This window comes from Hypomesus nipponensis, chromosome 26, assembly GCF_054491055.1.
Source record: "Hypomesus nipponensis isolate SF chromosome 26, ASM5449105v1, whole genome shotgun sequence".
In the NCBI taxonomy this organism is placed as follows: Eukaryota; Metazoa; Chordata; class Actinopteri; order Osmeriformes; family Osmeridae; genus Hypomesus; species Hypomesus nipponensis.
This window is the reverse complement of record NC_140386.1, coordinates 6,852,856-6,870,806: the sequence shown is the minus strand read 5'-3', so window position 1 is coordinate 6,870,806 and position 17,951 is coordinate 6,852,856. Positions and strand designations below refer to the sequence as shown.

General features: G+C 46.4%; 1 protein-coding gene across 3 annotated transcripts; it reads right to left on the bottom strand.

The window, feature by feature from the left end:
- Positions 1–2,078: 2,078 nt before the first annotated feature.
- Positions 2,079–16,774, bottom strand: onecut3a (one cut homeobox 3a). 3 transcript variants are annotated; one of them, XM_084692880.1, is made up of 5 exons: positions 15,742–16,762; positions 14,649–14,673; positions 12,753–12,783; positions 2,643–2,664; positions 2,079–2,371 (listed from the first exon to the last, which is right to left on the bottom strand). In XM_084692880.1, exons 1-5 carry the CDS (start codon positions 16,760–16,762, stop codon positions 2,079–2,081), a joined length of 1,392 nt encoding a protein of 463 aa, XP_084549006.1. The 3 variants fall into 3 exon arrangements, with proteins under 3 accessions (XP_084549006.1, XP_084549007.1, XP_084549008.1); XM_084692881.1 differs by lacking the exons at positions 2,643–2,664; positions 12,753–12,783; positions 14,649–14,673 and having other exon boundaries at positions 15,742–16,774; XM_084692882.1 differs by lacking the exons at positions 2,643–2,664; positions 12,753–12,783; positions 14,649–14,673 and having other exon boundaries at positions 15,730–16,765.
- Between the last annotated feature and the right edge of the window lie 1,177 nt (positions 16,775–17,951).

Genomic DNA, 17,951 nt, shown 5'->3' with positions numbered 1-17,951 from the left:
TACCCGCATTAATATTAGAGAGAGAGGGGGAGAGAAAGAGAGAGGGAAAAAGAGAGAGAGAGAGAGAGGGTGCTAATGGAAAGGGGAGGTAGAGAGACATAGAGAGAGTGAAAGAGAGAGAGAGAGGGTGCTAATGGAAAGGGGAGGTAGAGAGACATAGAGAGAGTGAAAGAGAGAGAGAGAGGGTGCTAATGGAAAGGGGAGGTAGAGAGACATAGAGAGAGTGAAAGAGAGAGATTTTCTTCTGGTTTCAGAATGTGTCCAGTGTGGTTGGGGGAGTTTCTTGGTCTTTTTTGTAACTTTTGTCTATTTGAGGATTGTTGTCATTGTTACGCCTTAAAATGTGGTTCATATTTCAAACGCTTGTCTAAAAAAGTAGATTCTAATTCACTTCAAAGTTGATTGTTGGTTGCTATGGCACATGTTGCCCAAGTGTGGAACGCAGTGCCTTTGTCTCTGATTAGCTTTAAGGCAGTTAGCATTGGCACGAGTTCTTGTAGCATTTCTGACTGTGTGTGTGCGTGTGTGTGTGTGTGTTTGTGTGGTCCCCTGTCAGCACCACAAGACGATAACAAAACAGGAATTGGTGTCCAGGGTCTGAATATCGCCATGGTAACATGCTCTGGTTGTGGTTGGAGAGAGCTTGTGATTCTCCAGCGCAGGGGGGTGATGGTCTCTCCCTCCGTCCCCCCTCTTCCCCCCCCCCAGACCAGTGGGGGTGAACGGGGGCACAGGACGAGGCATGAACATTGACGACAGGTCAATGTTGCACTGTGGTCGAACCCTCCTCTCCTCCTCCTCCTCCTCCTCCTCCATCCCTCACTCTCTTCCTCTTTTCATCCCTCGACGTGACACTCCTCTCCTCCTCTTCCTCTTCATCCCTGTCTTTCCTCTCAATCCGGGCTGCTCCTGTCACTGGGTTGCTTGCGGCTGCAGTTCCCAGCCGTGCCCACCGGGGGGCAGTGTGGCTCCGCAGCAGCAGAGAGGGGCCACGGGGAGGCCGTCTTGTCTGCTCTTCCTGCTTCCTCCTCGTTTTGGCCGGCCGCCCAGCGCCGTGCCGGGGCTCGGTATTGATCTCACAAACGCTCCCTTCTGAACAAAGAGCGTGTCCAGACACATCCCCCCCCCAGCCCTCGGTCTCTCCATCCTCACATCTCTCCTTCTCTTCCCCCTCCGTCTCTCCATCCCCTTCATTCCCCCCCCCCCATGCGGCGGTCAAACTAGCAGGCGGACCGTCTTTTCTCTGAGAGAGGACCGTCCGCCATCGCCCGTGGAGGTGAGGAGGTGTGGAGGTGACTCTCCCAATCTCTCTCTCTCCAGACATCCCCCTCATTCTGTCTCTCTCTCTCTTTCTCTCGCTTTCTCCATCTGCATTGATTCATATTTCAATTCATTAGGTTGACGCATGGCCTGGGAGGCACGCTGGAATGGCAGGCCTTCAGGGAGCACCTACACTGAGGTGTTGAGGAGGAGGGAGAGGAGGGAGGAGGAGGAGGAACTATTTTCTGTCCCTTCTGCTCCAAGAGATATTCTCGTTCTTTTGTCCATGTTGTTTTTTTTGGACAAGGACAGAGGGACAAGGAGAGGGAGAGAGGGAGAGGGAGAGAGGGAGAGAGGGAGAGAGGGAGAGAGGGAGAGAGAGAGAGGGAGAGAGGGAGAGAGAGAGAGAGAGAGAGAGAGAGAGAGAGAGAGAGAGAGAGAGGGAGAGGCAGAGCATACACAAAAGGAGGGCAGGACTAGCAGGAGAGGCCAGGAGTGGGTCTGAGGAGGGTTAACGCTGGCCTGCTCCACCTCTAAACCCACCAGCGCTACCCCGGGCTTTGCACCAAACACACCCCAGATACAGTGGTCAGTAAACAGCCCAGAGTGATTGTCCTGGCGTGCAGATGCATCTGGATCCTGACACTGTCCTGTTCCATAACAGTCAGGCTGGCGGTCTCAGGGGCGAATAGCATTAAACAGGAGGAAGAGGACGAGGAGAAGGTGGAGAAAGATGATTCGAGGCAAGGCTTGGACAACTACAGGTACCCCCCCCCCCCGCCCTGTCCCTCCCTCCCTGGCCTCAGTCTCCCCCCTCCTCAAGCTTTGGAGAAGGTGGTGGCGGAGGTGCCGGGCTGGCCGGGGCTGGTCCCGTGCTCGTCGTGCCAGCGGTCCACGCAGCGGCGCCGGGCGTTCATGAAGAAGTTGGAGACGGTGTTGAGCTCCAGGCCCAGCTGCTGGGAGATGGTGATCTGCATCTCCTTGGACGGCCGCTTGTTCTCCTTGAAGATGGCGATGAGCGTCCGCCGCTGGAGGTCGGTGAAGACCAGCCGCTGCTTCTTGGGCGCCAGGTTGCGGTCTTTGTGCTGCTCCTGCTCCTTGCGCTTGCAGGCTGGGGCGGGGGGAGGGGGGTGGTAGAGGGGGGGCGGGGTCGGGGGGGCAGAGAGGGGAAAAGAGATACACGGCAAGGTAAATACACAAATGTGATGTGTGTGTGTGTGTGTGCGGGGGCCGGGAGAGGTGGATGCGTCAAAAGATGAGACGGAGACAATGAGATGTGTGAGAGAGCGCGTGTGTGTATGGTTATGTGTGTGGGATATGAGTGTGTGTGTAGGTGTGTGTGTATGTGTGGTGATGTGTGTGTGAGTGTGTGTTGGGGTCACCAGTGGGGGTATTCCTTCCAGCCTGCAGAAAGCAGACAGCAGCAGCCTGGGGTGTGTGTGTGTGTGTGTGTGCGAGAGAGAGAGAGAGAGAGAGAGAGAGAGAGAGAGAGAGAGAGAGAGAGAGAGCTGCACACTGGCTGTTTGATCCAATATTAATGCTGTTTGAGAAACTGAGGGAGAAGGAGGGACGGTTACACAAAGTGAATGTTTGTGTGTGTGTGTGTGTGTGTGTGTGTGTGTGTGTGTGTGTGTGTGTGCATGTGAGTAAAAGACAAAAGAATGGATGTGAAAGACAGAGATACAGAAAAGAAAAAAAAAGACGAAAGAGGGGGAGATGGAGAGAAGGGAAGAGAGAATGAGAGAAATAGGACGAGAAAGAAAGAGAAAGAGAGACAGAGAGAGAGAGAGAGAGAGAGAGAGAGAGAGAGAGAGAGAGAGAGAGAGAGAGAGAGAGAGAGAGAGAGAGAGAGAGAGAGAGAGAGAGAGAGAGAGAGAGAGAGAGAGAGAGAGAGAGAGAGAGAGAGAGAGAGAGAGAGAGAGAGAGAGAGAGAGAGAGAGAGAGAGGGAGAGAGAGAGATTTCTAAAAGTCTTCTAAAAGAGACAGAAAGAGATCTCTACAGGGATGGAGGTCAGGAACCCCTCCAGCAGGATTGCAGTCTGCTACTTCAAACACAACCCACTAGAGTCCTAACCACACACACACACACACACACTAACACACAAATACACACAGACACACAAGGGGTATTTATAGCTATCTTCCTCCATCATTGTTGCCGTGGCCACAGACTTCTAAAAGTTCACACACCCACATTAAAATGCAACACACACACTCACACACACACACACAGTGTACTTTGCAGCATGGACAATCTGACTGCTGGATTCACAAGGAAGTCGAATCATCATCATCATGATGACCATCACCACCACCATCCTCTTCCTCATCCCCATCATCGCTTCCTCTCACACTTCACCGTAAGACTGCCCATGGTCTCCTTACACTGCAAACCTTCTTGTTATTTTCCTCCTTCATTAATTCAGGGTTTGCCCTGTTGAGACCCAAGCCTCTTCCACAAAGATGACCTTTGAACTCCAGCCAGAGATTACAGAGCCAGAATAGACCAAAAACATTCTCTCCAACAGTAATCAGATAAACGCAATACGGATAAACAGTGGACAGTATATCATGGGAAACAACTATTTGATTCCCTGACATTTGGTTGATTCGCATTAAAGATTTCGCTCAATGAATACGTGTGTTCGTGCTCTGTGTGTCTCTAACAGCATGATTGCAAGAACCCATCGGGTTCATATCTCTTTTCAACACTACAGTACAACTGAATGCGCATTCAATCGCATCATCTGCGGCCAACGTTACTGTTTCCAAAAAGCTCAAATTTAGGGCTGTACGGAATGCGTTTGGCCAATCAGTCCACAGGTGTTTCAAAAAAGAATTTCCCCGGGGATACCGTTTTTTTGTTACAAAATCAAGAGCAATGAGCGACGATTTCTTGATGTCATGTTAACGAGTACCCTCTGCAAACAACTTTGGAAAAATATCCTACGGGAGGCCTTTTTACCGGTGAGGATGTTGAATATACCCGTGCACATTCCGCTCGCTTACACGTGCTGGAGAGTGTGTGTCTGTTTGCGTGTGTGTTTGCTTGTGTGTGTGCGTTCACTTTTGAAAGCCTTGATTTACCTCATCAATATAATAATCTTAAATGCCCAACAGAAATACAGTAAAGAGGGTTTTAATTTGCATTTAAAAACCTCCAGTCAATAACCACCCACAGCTAACTGCGACCGACTATCGCTTCATTGTGCAGGCTGCACTCCGGTTCCCAGGTAAGCGCCGAGAAAGACCCGGTGTTTTACCGTCAGCTCTACGGTAGGTGTCACTCTCGCTGTGGCCTCAGTGCTCGGCGCCACCGCGCGCTACCTTGCTACAGGCGCTGGATTTAGTAATCGATATGGATCGATCGGTGAGGAAGGGGGCCCTGATTACTGAACCAAGCGCGGCGTAGAAAAGAAGAAATCGATTACTCCAGCTTTTAGAGTCACTGTAGGCAAGCACAGCGCGAAGAGACTAAGAGAACCACTCTCACACAAAGAGCATGCCGCACCATGCCCCATAATAGAAATGTATTTTGGGGGTTCGCCTATATCTTTTGCTCCCGTCAGAGGCGTCTGCCTCTGCCGCGCCCCGCTGAGCTCACACCGCCGGGTGTTCAAAGCTCTGCTCTTTGTGTTTCAGTCATGTTACAATGTTAACAGGCTTTTCAATGAGACAGTGGGTCGTACCGGTCTTAGCTAGGCCGCTGCACTCTCCTACATTGAACTCCTTTCATTCTCCATTTTTAGCACGTTTGTTTCGTGTTTGGCATCGACGGAGAACGGAAATTAAACTGGGCTACTGTAATCACAACAGTTACTTTCAATCAATTTATTAGGATTGCTGTGTAGTGATAGTCTAACTGTAACAATGATCGCTGGACGTGCAGAAATATTTGTAAGATAGGAATGCTGATACGATAGGTTATCAGTAAAATGAAGCTATGCGTTTATTAAGTCCAAATGTGAACTATAACTTTGATAATTTTCTCATTACATTAATATTCGTAGCATTACAACACGCCCAGAGAGGCGACGAGAAGGCTTCGGGTGTTCAATACGGGTCGATAGGTTCGTGAATAATTCGTGTGTGAAATTCAGTTCGTCCAATTAAGTATGCCTCGGAGGGTGTGTGTGTGTGTGTGTGTGTGTGTGTGTGTGTGTGTGTGTGTGTGTGTGTGTGTGTGTGTGTGTGTGTGTGTGGGTGTGTGGGTGTGTGTGTGTGTGTGTGTGTGTAGGAGAGAGAGTGTGCGTGCATCTGGGAAGTGTTGTAAGGTTGTCATCCTGAGTGAGAAAGGGAGCGGGGGGGTCATGTGAAGAGGGAAAGGTATGAGGTAGGTATAGGCCTAGCTACACACATATAATGCGGATTACCAAACCAACAAGAGGCAGAACCATACAGAATACAACGTTGACCTAATTGATTTCAGCACGTCATGTAGCCTGTTTCATTAATCATTGATTTGGGTCAAGGTGATTGGCATAAGGAAGTTTATTCAAATCCGTTTTTATCAGGTTATTCTTAAAGTTAAGGAGTAAAAACACATTTGTAGGTTATCTGGTAAGCTATCTGGATTGGTGATGGATCACCAGAAGTTCTGATATTAAAAAAATACATCCATATAGCACTGGGCCTACAAATAAATAAAAATATTAAGAACATTTAATGAATAACTAGATTTTAAAGACTAAAGGGAGCAGCATAAACTCAGGGCCGTAACCCATGACGAACGTGTTTGCCAATTTTCAGGAGAATGGTGTAGCGCTTCAGACAATTTAACACTATGCAATGTATTTATTATCATAACATCGTGACGGATTTGATGACTTATTTATTTACTTTAGGCCTCATCATTTCAAAATGATATTTTCGCCTCGGGCTGCATGTTGAACATACAGCTAGATCGTATGTGAATAGTGTTGGCCCTAACGACTGATTTAATTAATCTGGCAATAAACAGCTTAGTTGGCTGCGGTTCAGGTCCGTTTTAAAGCATTACAGCCACCTTACAGTTCCCTGGCGACCGCCCCCCCGCCGAACCACCTCGGGCGCCTTCCTTCAGCACCTTTCAGACAGAGCCAGTTGGCAAGGAGCTGTATTTCTGCCCCCCTCCCCCCCACATACACGCACACCACCCCCATCTCCCGCAGGCCGCTGGACCATACCCCCATTCCCCAATAGAATATAGCCTCTGATGGTGGCGGCGGTGTTTCCGCGTTTCCCTTCTTTTGAAAGCCGCTGTAGATTTGATATGCTTGTTAGTTTGTTTCAGCCTGCATCGTGTTCCACAAAGATTGATAGCGTGAGCATCGACCAACCGTACTTTAAACGTCAAGTTTGACTCCGTTTAGACCGTTTAGTGCCAAGATTGCTCCCAAACACCCCTCCTCTCTCTCTCTCTCTCTCTCTCTCACTCTCTTTAAGCTCTCTAAGCTCAATATCGCTTAATGAAATGTGAGAGAATTAGTGTTAATATACTGATAACCTTATACTTCTCTGGTTGTTTGCTGCGATCGAGCTCCAAGGCATTCCACACTTCTCCAACAAGTCTCCTTTTCTCCAGGCAGCCGCTGTCAACCTGGCAGAGATCCGCTGGGCGTGTTTTCTTTCGCACGTCTCACAACCGCACACATGCACGTTCTATCACGCTTGTAGAATTAAAAGCTCGTTTTGTGAACGCGAGTTAAACCTGATCAATCACCGTTGACTGGAACGTGAACGCCTTTCATGCACGACTTACGCCTACAGATGCCTATCCAGCCCAATGATTTGTTTAAAGTCTTAGTGGATATCTATTCTCAAGTTGCCTATCGGATAGCCTATAATATATATTGTTTTCGTGTTTTTTATGCATGCATGGGATAGTAGAAGATATTGGTGTGGCTATCTTCGAATAGTCCCAGGCCTACAGTATAGGCTACTGCGAGTTTACTAACTAATCCGGATTGATCGTTTACCTGTTTCATAAATTATCTTTTTAAATTAAACAACATTTTTATTCAAGCTAGTGTAGGCCTATGTTTGGAATAGTCTGAATTAGATTATCAAATATCGTCACATCACACTTTGGATGAAATAATCAAACCAGTTTATAAATAAGTATGAATAATAAATATGTGAGCGTGTGAAAGCATTCTGTGCGGCAGTCAGGTGTGTGTGTGTGTGTGTGTGTGTGTGTGTGTGTGTGTGTGTGTGTGTGTGTGTGTGTGTGTGTGTGTGTGTGTGTGTGGGAGGGAGGGAGGGGGCGAGGGGTAGGCTATATGGAGGGGGTCGATAATCAACCGCACCGTGCAGCCAACCGGTCTGCCCAGGATCGATTGCTCGCATGGGTCGGATCCAGAAAGAGGTGTGGTGCGACTCTCCCCCACCGAGGACCGGCCGCTGAGGGCGAGCTACAGTCACTATGTCAACAGTGCAGACCGAGTCTGGGCCTGGGCACAGAACCACACATTATAATGTGCGTGATATTGTAGGAACCACTTTCAAACAAGTTGATGGTTTAGCCTTTTGTTGTGGGATGAACAAGGCTTGGTTCAACAAGGTTTATAGATTGGCCTTTACAGCCTATTACATATTTTGGAGGGTATAAAGCCTTTTCAGATACTACATTCCTAAGAGTTATGTTTATTATTAGGCGAAATTCTAGCCTAGGCTATTTATTAATTAATTCATTGTTTTTGTTTAATTTATTCTGGGCTATAGGATCCTACACGCAACAAGTCATCCGCTGGACATTAACAAAAGTAAATAGAGAAATAACAAATAGCCTAAGTATGGTCTTCAAGATATTTGCCAGACCTATATGCCGTGAGCCTCTCACACTTGGAAAATGCATTTTGAAAGCCAGCTAACAGTCCCATTAGCCGATTTGATCAATACTTCAAAATACGAGATGAAGGCCGTGTCATGTCTCTTTAGAGCTCTTAACTAATATGACTGACCCTTGGAGATGGTGGCCACCGCAGGCTTGCGGAAGACCCCGGCCAGTGTAAACATGATTTAAACATGGCCGACCCCTACTCGCATACCAACACTGATGGAATCAGGGCTTGGAAGACTCCGAGGCACAATGATGTCTTTGTAACGCAGTATAAACAGGTCTAATTCTCTGCCAGGTCGGTCAAACCATGATATTATTTAGCTTTTTTACGAAGGGTTCTATTTTCTCCATGGTGATTTATGGGGTGCGTGAACATTTTATCAGCGGGACAGGCCGCTAATCGTCTCAAAGGTCGATTTTGATGGATTTGTCAACTGAAAAAGAGCATGCAAATGAAAACTTCGATAGGGTTAAATATTGTTTTGTCCTAAAAAGGCTTTGTGCAAAAAAAATCCATTTTATAACGCCAAAATAAAGTGTCCTATGCTGTACCACGAGGATATTGTTTATAAAAATAAAATTGCCTATGAAACAAAATACAATAATTAGACTACATCTTAAATTATTTGTATTGTTATTTTTTGTTTAATTAGTATTTGATTATTATTATTGTACTATAACACAATTCACATTTATAAGCGGACTATGCCTGATTTTGTAGATTTCTTGTTGTGTGATAGACTTTGCGTTACAGGCTTTGCGCGTGTAGCGTAAAGTTTTTGGCTTGATTGGGTGTGTAGATTGTGTGTGTGACAGAGTTGTGTCTAGGTGTGTGAAACCTACAAGTGTATCATTAACAGTTAGTCAACATCATAAACTGAGTGGCTTTGATAGTGTAAAAAGTTAGTTAGTTCATCCATATCAGCATGCATTGTCTGTGAGTGTGTGTGTGTGTGTGTGTGTGTGTGTGTGTGTGTGCGCGTGTGTGTGTGCGTGCTGTTGCTTGAGATAAAGGGAGAGAAGACCACACCCCGACGTCACTGACAATTACTGTACGTAGCCTATATGTAGCATAATTTTGGGCCTATACACTCACACAAACACACACGATGTAAATATACACACAAAACGCATAACTAGAAATATTACATGTCTAACTGTTACTATTTGCAATTTGCAATATACCTTAGAATTATGCAGTGTAAGGTAATATAGGCAAACTCGGGTAGCTATAATAAATTCATTACTTCTAGAAATGTCAGTTCAGCGCGTGGGCCTAGACCTATTATAAAACGAGCGGAGCTAAATTAAACATCAATTCAAATTCTTCTGTTAGTTTAGGCCTACGCCGTTTAGCATACGATAGGCCCATATCATCGATTAATTCATCAATTGATTTCACGGTCGTTTTGTTCCTTTGTTGATTTGTGTGGGTTTGCCCAACCGGAGTTTCGGGTTGCATCTGCAGGCACGGTGCTCGTGTGTGTAACATGCGGTAGTGCCGTAAGTGGTCCCGGTAAAACCCTGTCGCGTGGTGTGTTGAGAGGAAGCATTCAAAAAGTGTCACTCAAATGATCATGCTTCCCATGAATGCAGACAGGTATAGCCCAAATACATATATAGGCCTATATACTGTACAGACATATATTGTCAAATGCGGGCAAATATGTTATCTATTTCTATTATTTATAGAAAATAGATGATAACCAACCAATTTGCCATATTTCGAAACCATGTTCGATGTCAATAGGTTTTTCAGTACAACACAAATACAGTATGTCCAGTTAGGCATGGCCTTTATTCTGTTCGTTTCCCCATATGTCTTCGGTTAGAAACAAGCATTGTTTGATTCTTGTTTCGTTTGACAGTTGATCAAAGACAACTAGTGCTTTCTGTTGGGTTTTGACTGTAATCTAGGCATAGGCTGCCTGGTGGATATCTCTCTAAAATATAGGCCTGGGTATTCCCTCTTTAAATAATCAATAATCTTTCATTTGATCTGATAAGGCACTATTCCTATTTCGGTTTTAGTGACCTTTTTTTCTAAATTGTAAGCACGAGTTCTGCCTTGTTCGTAAGCACGCGCCTCGGACAGGGCATTAAACGGCCCATTATCGGGCCTCCAGTAAGCGATAGCCTGTCATTGTGTCAGATAAGCGGCTACGGGTAGCAAGGAGAGTCAATCGGCACTTCAACACCGGTGGACCGGTTATTTATATACCATGGTCCTGGTTAAAGCACTCAGGCTGGGGCAAGCGCAATCATCAATAGCTCGTCAGATGACGCAGATGACACGTTTGAATAATCTAGTCATGTCAACCTTCCGCCATTCTCACCTCGTCCTAGTCTTTGACTCTATACGAGGAGTAAACATGTTTCTGTTCGAAACGCCTCGTTTTCCTTTTAATGGCATTCATGCAGTGATTTATTCAAAATAGGAAGTGATGAACCCAAAGCTGAGATTGTTTCACAACAAGCGGAGGCACGACTCATGACCACTCTCGACAAAAGGGGTACCCTTTGTTTAAAGCAAAGAGAGTGATAAACTTGTCATGGCGACACGTTTGTTTTCCCAGAAAGATAAACGTTCGTGTAGCCAATTTAATTTAAAGAAAAAAGCGTTGTTCTGTTTACAGTAGGCTGCCTTCAAACTGTTTTGTTTCGCCCGGAGTGAAAAGCATCAACATGTGATGGACGAGACTTCTCGTCCCGCCGGGATCAGAGAGGTGCAACACCGTCCTGTGGAACGCGCGCGGGTGTCATCATCCTCGGTAACGCTTTACAGCATTAGTGATGCACGAAGAGTAGGCTATGTCGGTTCGGCTCAAGCAACATTTCCGCTTTCCGCTAACATTAAGTTGGGATAACGCTATATTTTCAGTTTGGTTTGTATCTTCTCCTTCGAAATTGGTGACGCAATGCCATTTAACCCTTTGATGCTAGCCTCGTGCACACGTTCAGTCTCCTAGCAATTTGATTTAAAGGTCATTCTCTCCTATCGATCCGGTTTGGCGAGGGGGCGACGCTAGAGAGGCGGAATGGATCATCTAGAATAGAATAGACGGCGTTCCAGACTGTACACAAGCACGCAAAGACCTCTGCTGCATTTATAATTGCGACGGGTGTGTATGTGTTTGTGCGTGTGTGTGTTGGCCCTACACGTTGTGATCGGAAAGGGTTGATGAGAGAGAAACAAAAGCGGGCTTGGACCTTGCAGCATTACGCTCTTGTAGGCTAACATTTTTTAGACGAAGGGTCACGGTTTTACATGTTTGTTTCTGCTTTTGAGAGTGGGGGCTGTACAGCAGACTCGAGCGGCCGTTAAGCAATGCTGTTGTATGTACGCTATGTTATGAAGGGTGATCCGTTGATGATGATGAGGAGGGGTGGTGGGGGGGGGGGGGGGGGGGGGGGGGGGTAGCGGTAGTACGGCTGCGTGGTGCAGCTCCAGCGATGGAAAGGAGAGACCGGGGAATGGAAATCGATACCGATTCAGAGCTCGCCAGATCGGCCTTAACAATGTATGGCGCAGACGCACTCTATATCCCGATCACATACATGCACGCACGAGGAAAAATACGGGAGGTTGAACACGGAGGTTGTGGGGGCTGCCCGTACTCCATACAACTACGCCTATATGAGATACACATTCCCAGATTTCAAATCCTTAAAACGAGGAGAAGTAATCCCGCTACGTTGTGTAATCAAAACGGTGGATTAGATTCAAAGAAACAGGATATAGGTCTAACCTACTTTCATGACAGTGGAGCGAGGAGAATGAAGGAGAGTAAATGAGAGAGAGACATAGAGAGAGAGAGAGCGAGAGAGCGAGAGAGAGAGAAATAGCGCGAGAGAGAGAGCGAGAGGGCGCACATGTGTTTTTGTGTGTTAGTGAGTCTTACAGTAGCTACAAACACTGCTGTGTTTAAGAAAAAGCGCGGGCGAGACCACAGCTGCGAGGCTCTCCCCAGTTTTCTGTCGTCTATCAATTATTTAAGGATGCATCGATCACCTCCCGGCCAGTATCAAGCAGGTTTATCATTAAAAATTGTGTTTTCGGCGATCTTATAATAATTCAAAATATAATACCACCACGTGCCTGTAACTATCAGGAGGAATTTTCTTGAATTTAACAATTCATATTTAACTTTTGCAACCAATACTTCATATTTTATTGTGAGCGAATTATTCAGTATAGCCTATTATTCAGTTTCCCCAAATATTAATTTATTATATAGACTATGGCTGTAGATGCTCAAATGGGCTAGGATTGACATTATCCTTAAATGTTTAGATTATTATTAGGCCTACATGTTTATAGGTCACTAGGGATTTTCCAAAAGAGCCGGACCAGATACTTCCAATGCACCTGCACCTGCACTTGTACTTGTTACTAATAAACCTGCAACTTCATGTTGTTTTTTGTGCAGCGTGGTGAGCTCGTGTTTGCGGTGGTGTTGCCTTCTCCTCTCGCCACTGTGGTCTCTCGGTATAGCACTGCGCGGCACGGGGCCTGTTCACCGCGGGCGTATTGTATAACGTAGAGCCTCGAGGGCATACAGACAGTGAGTTTACCGTCCAGTATACAGAGGTGACATCATTAGAACACGGAGAGGAAGTAAGGTGAGAAAATAGTGGTCTCTCTTCTGATTGTCCTTTCCGTTTTCCCAGCTCCTCCCCCCTCCCTTCCTCTCTCCCCCGCCCTCCCCCATACACTGCCCGGGAACCCTATGGGGGAGTGCTGAGGCGGAATAATTGATAGATGCACTGGCTATCCTTATCGATCACTTCAATATTGACCCGACCAAATACATTGAGATGGAGTGTGGAATTCAACACACATGCAAAGACGAATTGTTTTCATCGTTAATGCAATCCGTGTCTCCTCTCTCGTGTCTCTCTATCGCTTGTAGCCTATTTCAGTTGTTGTTCAAGATGTCAACTTGGGTTTGTTTACTCTAGTGGTTAGATTAAACATTGCTAAACTCTTACCAGATCTAATGATCTCTTCAAAGTTGTACAGTCTACTTTGAAGCGTTCATTGGTACTCAGTACAATCTCTTAATTTCAGGAAAAACAAGAGCAGAAGTCAAAGGTTTTAATCAGTGAGACTATAATAGTTCCATACAACATAGTTTCGTTGTGACCTTTTTTTCCCCCCAAGTCCTCTTCATCTGCTCGTTCCAATGATGTCGTTCTAGGCCTACACCGAAATCCGAGAACGAGCGCGTACGGACAGGGTGGTAAATTAATGGTCCTTTTGTTAACGCAATATTATATAAAGACGCTGCAATTCCTCAACATCATGTTATTTGTTTTAAACATAAGCTAGCATGGAGACGGTCATGTGCCTTATCAGACGCCGAGGTTTTCGCATTAGCTAAGCAGTCCAGCGGCATTGATCTGTGAGACTGTGATGAATTTGGAATAGTAATTTGAATTTATTGATTGATGTGGGCGACCGAGTATTGCCAGCCTCCCTTTCAAAATCCCAACCCCCCACACTCCCACTTCCAGCCCCATGCACACCCCAGATAATGGAGAATTTAAATGCTGTAAGTAAAATGTAGCCCCGGTCATCTACATAGACGTCATTTGTCATTTGGCCCAACTGCATTGTGACTGGAGAGCAAGAGAGGTGGCTCACGCGCACGGTGGCTCACATTACCGCAGTGTTATCAACAAGCGGCGGAAACGCCGCTCTTTCACAAATAAAGACCAGCGGAGGATTCAGGCCTATACATTAATAATTATAAACATGATCACAGCCACGCCCACCACGGTTGCACCTGCCAAGGCGTACGATAAGACATCATATAGGCCTATACATGTAGCCTATTTAATAAACTGATAGATAACTACTTCGAGTGTTATCATGAAGAAAATAATTTCGGACACGTTTATAGAGTGCATGCCAAACACACACACACACACACACACACACACACACACACACACACACACACAGGGAGAACTATGTCCTTATTCCAAGTGCCTCCTGTTCACTTAAGGAGCTTTCTTTATCAGGTGTGGGAGATATAAAACCTCGCAGCCCAATTACCTTTCACTTAAGGAGACAATTGTGGAGTGTTTAAATCTTTATTTACCAGAACACCACTAAAAGCGCGGAAGAACAATTTACATGCCATTAAGTGCTTTTCAATAGCGCATTGACTGGAACTAAAATATGCCACTATATCTGCTTAATTGAACCGTCCGCTGAAATACGACGGCACGAGGACTGATTGACGTTAGGAACCGGAGGTCCGAGTGCAGTCCTTTATACACAGCGTCAATGAAAGCTCCCTCTCACGTTATGCTCTCTGGGTTTCAATTCCATGGCGTTCTATCGCCTTTTTACTCAAGTAAACGAGATTAACTGGTTCAGTTTTATTTTTTACAGCTTTGAGGCCTTGAGTTTGAGTAAGAAAAAGGAGGCCGATTGTCGCAGTATTGGCTGGTGGGAAACCAGAGTTTAAAGCAATGACCTCTGTGTCACAATTAATACGTGTGAATGAAATACAAATATAGATTTGTAAAATACAGATGCAGGTCATGATAGATTGACATTGACCGCTGACGCATCCTTTGACCTGAAGATCTGGACTTACATTTTTAGCACTATAAGCGATGTAATAAAAATCAGTTCGATAGCGTATTTTCATGTTGTATTACCAGTTAACTATAGCCAAGATATTTAGATTGAACCAATACTGCTTTGTATTTTTCAATATACATTTTAGGAACATCATGGTTAAATTTCGCATTGTTTTGTTGTTATAGCATGATAGGGTTTACATTTGTATTTAATTTTTTTATAAGTCTATTTGCCATTAATGCCAACGATTGTTTCCAAATCTTAGTAATCTATTGGATATTAAAGGATATTAGAATATATATAGTCCACCACTTCACGATTACAACAAATCCCCATTGCGTCTTAAAGCCATGTGAAAAAGTGAAATAGTTTAGCAAATACAAGCTGAACGGTATAGCCATTATTGCCCAAATACTAGAGACAGACGCAGCTGTTTCTGGGGACGTCTTTCTGATCCATATTGATCATTTATCAGCGGGCTACTTTGAAAAGGGACGCCGGGACTCGAGCGATCGATCCGAGAGAGGTCACGCTCCTCTGACTCACTGGCTGGGCCCTCGCGCATCAGACGAGCCTTGTTTGCGCTTCACGAACATGTGATGCAAGGCCCCAAGAGTACCAGATTCCTATGACAACCACACATCTGCAGTATAGGTATATAGGCCTGAAGTTATCACGTTATTTTCATCTAAACTAAGGGGACTACAGATTTCTCAGCGAAAACCAAAAATTCTGGTGGTTACGCAGTATAACTGCTTTCTATCCTTACTGCCTTTTACAGCTTTTATTTGAATATCAACTATAATTTCCTTTTAAGACATTGATAGTAGAGCACAGGCAACACACCCAACCAAGTAACAACTATTAAGCATGATAACTTTACGCAGATATGCTGTTGACTCCTAAAGGTTGTGTAAGGAGTTGTTGACTGTCTCGCCACATTGACTCCACATTGATTCCCCCCAACGCGCGCACAAACACACACACACACACACACACACACACACACACACAGAAACACACAAGTCTGCTAGCTGTAGCCTGGACACACCGCGCCTCTCACCTGCTAGTCTCAGCGCTGACATCCGCTGAAACTCGGGCTCCTGGAGCCACTTCCACATCCGCCGGAAGGTCTCCCTACCGGACTTGAGTTTACTCCATGGTTTCGGGTTCCGGAGCAGGTCCGAGAGCGTGCCCTGAGACCGGCAGAGGATCCGCTGGGCGAAGATGGCCTGGGGGATGCTGTAGCGCTTGAGCTCGGCCGTTATCCGTTGTGCTACCTCTTTGGTGTTGATCTCCTCCACCTGCCCCGACCCACCTCCCTGCCCGCCCCCCGCCGTCTGCCGCTCCCGGTCAGAGAGCATCGACCCGTTACCCTGAGCGTGCGGATGACTATGGTGATGCATGCCGTTCAGAGTGGACATAATCCCGGCCCCGTGGCCTCCGAGACCGCGCGCCAGGTGCTCCTCGCTCCGGGACAGCATGGCAGCGTGGGATTCGAACCCTCCCGAGGACAGCATCTTGTCATTGGACAGGTGCGCACCGTGCCCATAGGCACCAAGACTCTGCTGGGAGTTGTGCAAAGATCCTAGGCTGTTGGACAGAGGAGACAGCGGTTGACCCATCCCTGACATGTCCTTGGGGTAGTGGCCGTATAGGTTGCCCATGGACGCGAGGCTCCTGTCGTCCCGCATCAGAGCAAAGCTGCCGCTGACGTTACCGGCCGCAAGCCGCTGGTGTGCCGGGTGGTGGTGAGCGTGAGGATGAGGATGGTGGTGAAATTTGTCGGAGACTGTGGATATGGGCGGCAGGTGCTGCAGCGGTGTGAGCGTGGTGTACGTACTGCTCAAGCTCATCCCGGAGTCGCAGGACATGGTCATGGCTGGGTGCAGGGGACCGGACAGCGCGTGGTCCGTGCGGTAGTCCCCTGCCCCTTCTAATATCGAGGCCATACTGGACACCATCGCTGACCGTCCGTGCGACACCAAGTTACGGTGCGACGAGGGCTGCCGCGCGTGTTGAGAGTTCATCAAGTCACTCTGATGAGAGTGAGATACGCCGTGCAGATTTCCAATGTTTTCCATTGTAAGTTCCATCGTTGAAAGAATCTTTCTGTCCACCTATCTCTCGCCCCTCTATCACACACACGCACACACTCTCACTCCCGCGCTCTTGCTCTCCCTCGTTTTCCCTCTGTCTCCTTTCCAATAAATTCTGAACGATTTCAAAGCCCCATTGATTGTAGCTGCTCTCCGGTCAATCCAGCATGGTTTAAAGAGATCCGTTGCTTGCTAGAGAGCCGTGTGAGAAACCGCTGCTCGCGCCTGTTATTGTGCCTGTGTCTGCTCGTATTCCATTCGCCGTGGAGCACCTTGTACAATCGAAAGCCAGAGCCGAGCTCACAGCGTGTATGAAGACGTGCCCGCGCGTATGTAAAGATGTGACTGTGCCTGAGCATTTGCGCGCGCAACGGTCTCCTTGAGCGGCTATAGTCTGGGTGGGTGGGGTGTGGAGGGGGGCAGCTGGGGTCTGTCTGACGTCACGAGCCGTCAATCAGGCCGAGGTTTGTTCATGTTGTAAACTCACCCTCAAATTCCTCAAAAAGATTACATAAGACATTTAACCTGATAAGATATAGGTTACGTGCTATCTTAAACAAAACTGCAATCCCATGCTGTGTAACATTTACCTTGAGATATTGGGGTCCAGTGGATAAGAAGCTGGTTCTCTGGTTTCGCAGATAAAGCCGTCATTGTGGGCGCCAGAACATGTGATTTCTGAAAGGTTAAATATTAATTGCATCCTTTCCACCGTGACACAAACATTCAGCGGCCTAACGATCTTCAACAAACCCAAGCAAGTAAACACCCGTTGGCGTTTTCAAACAGCGAAAGGACCAGCGAATAAGACAATATGTGCTGAAATACCATGTTGAGTTCAGCAGCCTAATTGTTTGTATTCATTAGCTTGAACATAGGTGTAAAAAGTATCCTATTATGCTAATCTTGGACAGGTTGTTTTCCTATTTGCAAACTTTAAACTAAAATAGCCTCATATTATGGTCAAAATATCTAATTGCCTACATAGCCTAATTGTAACCACGCGTAATGGGAACAACCTACCATATGAAAACGTGTTCATCGTGTTTAGTTGAAGACTTGCTATAAGCCTTCACCTACAACAAGTCAAAGCAGAGAGCCAGATCTAGACTCACTGGTAGGCTACAGGCCTAGGCTTCTTTATTATACAAATGTCCGACTCCATAAATAAAAA

Coding starts and splice junctions, on each gene's coding strand:
- onecut3a (XM_084692880.1), bottom strand. CDS start 16,762: ATGGAAAACATTGGAAATCTGCACGGCGTATCTCACTCTCATCAGAGT. Junction 14,674..15,741: donor GTCAGCGCTGAGACTAGCAG/GTGAGAGGCGCG, acceptor CCAGATCTTCAG/GTCAAAGGATGCGTCAGCGG. Junction 12,784..14,648: donor AGGATGCGTCAGCGGTCAAT/GTCAATCTATCA, acceptor TGTATGGGGGAG/GGCGGGGGAGAGAGGAAGGG.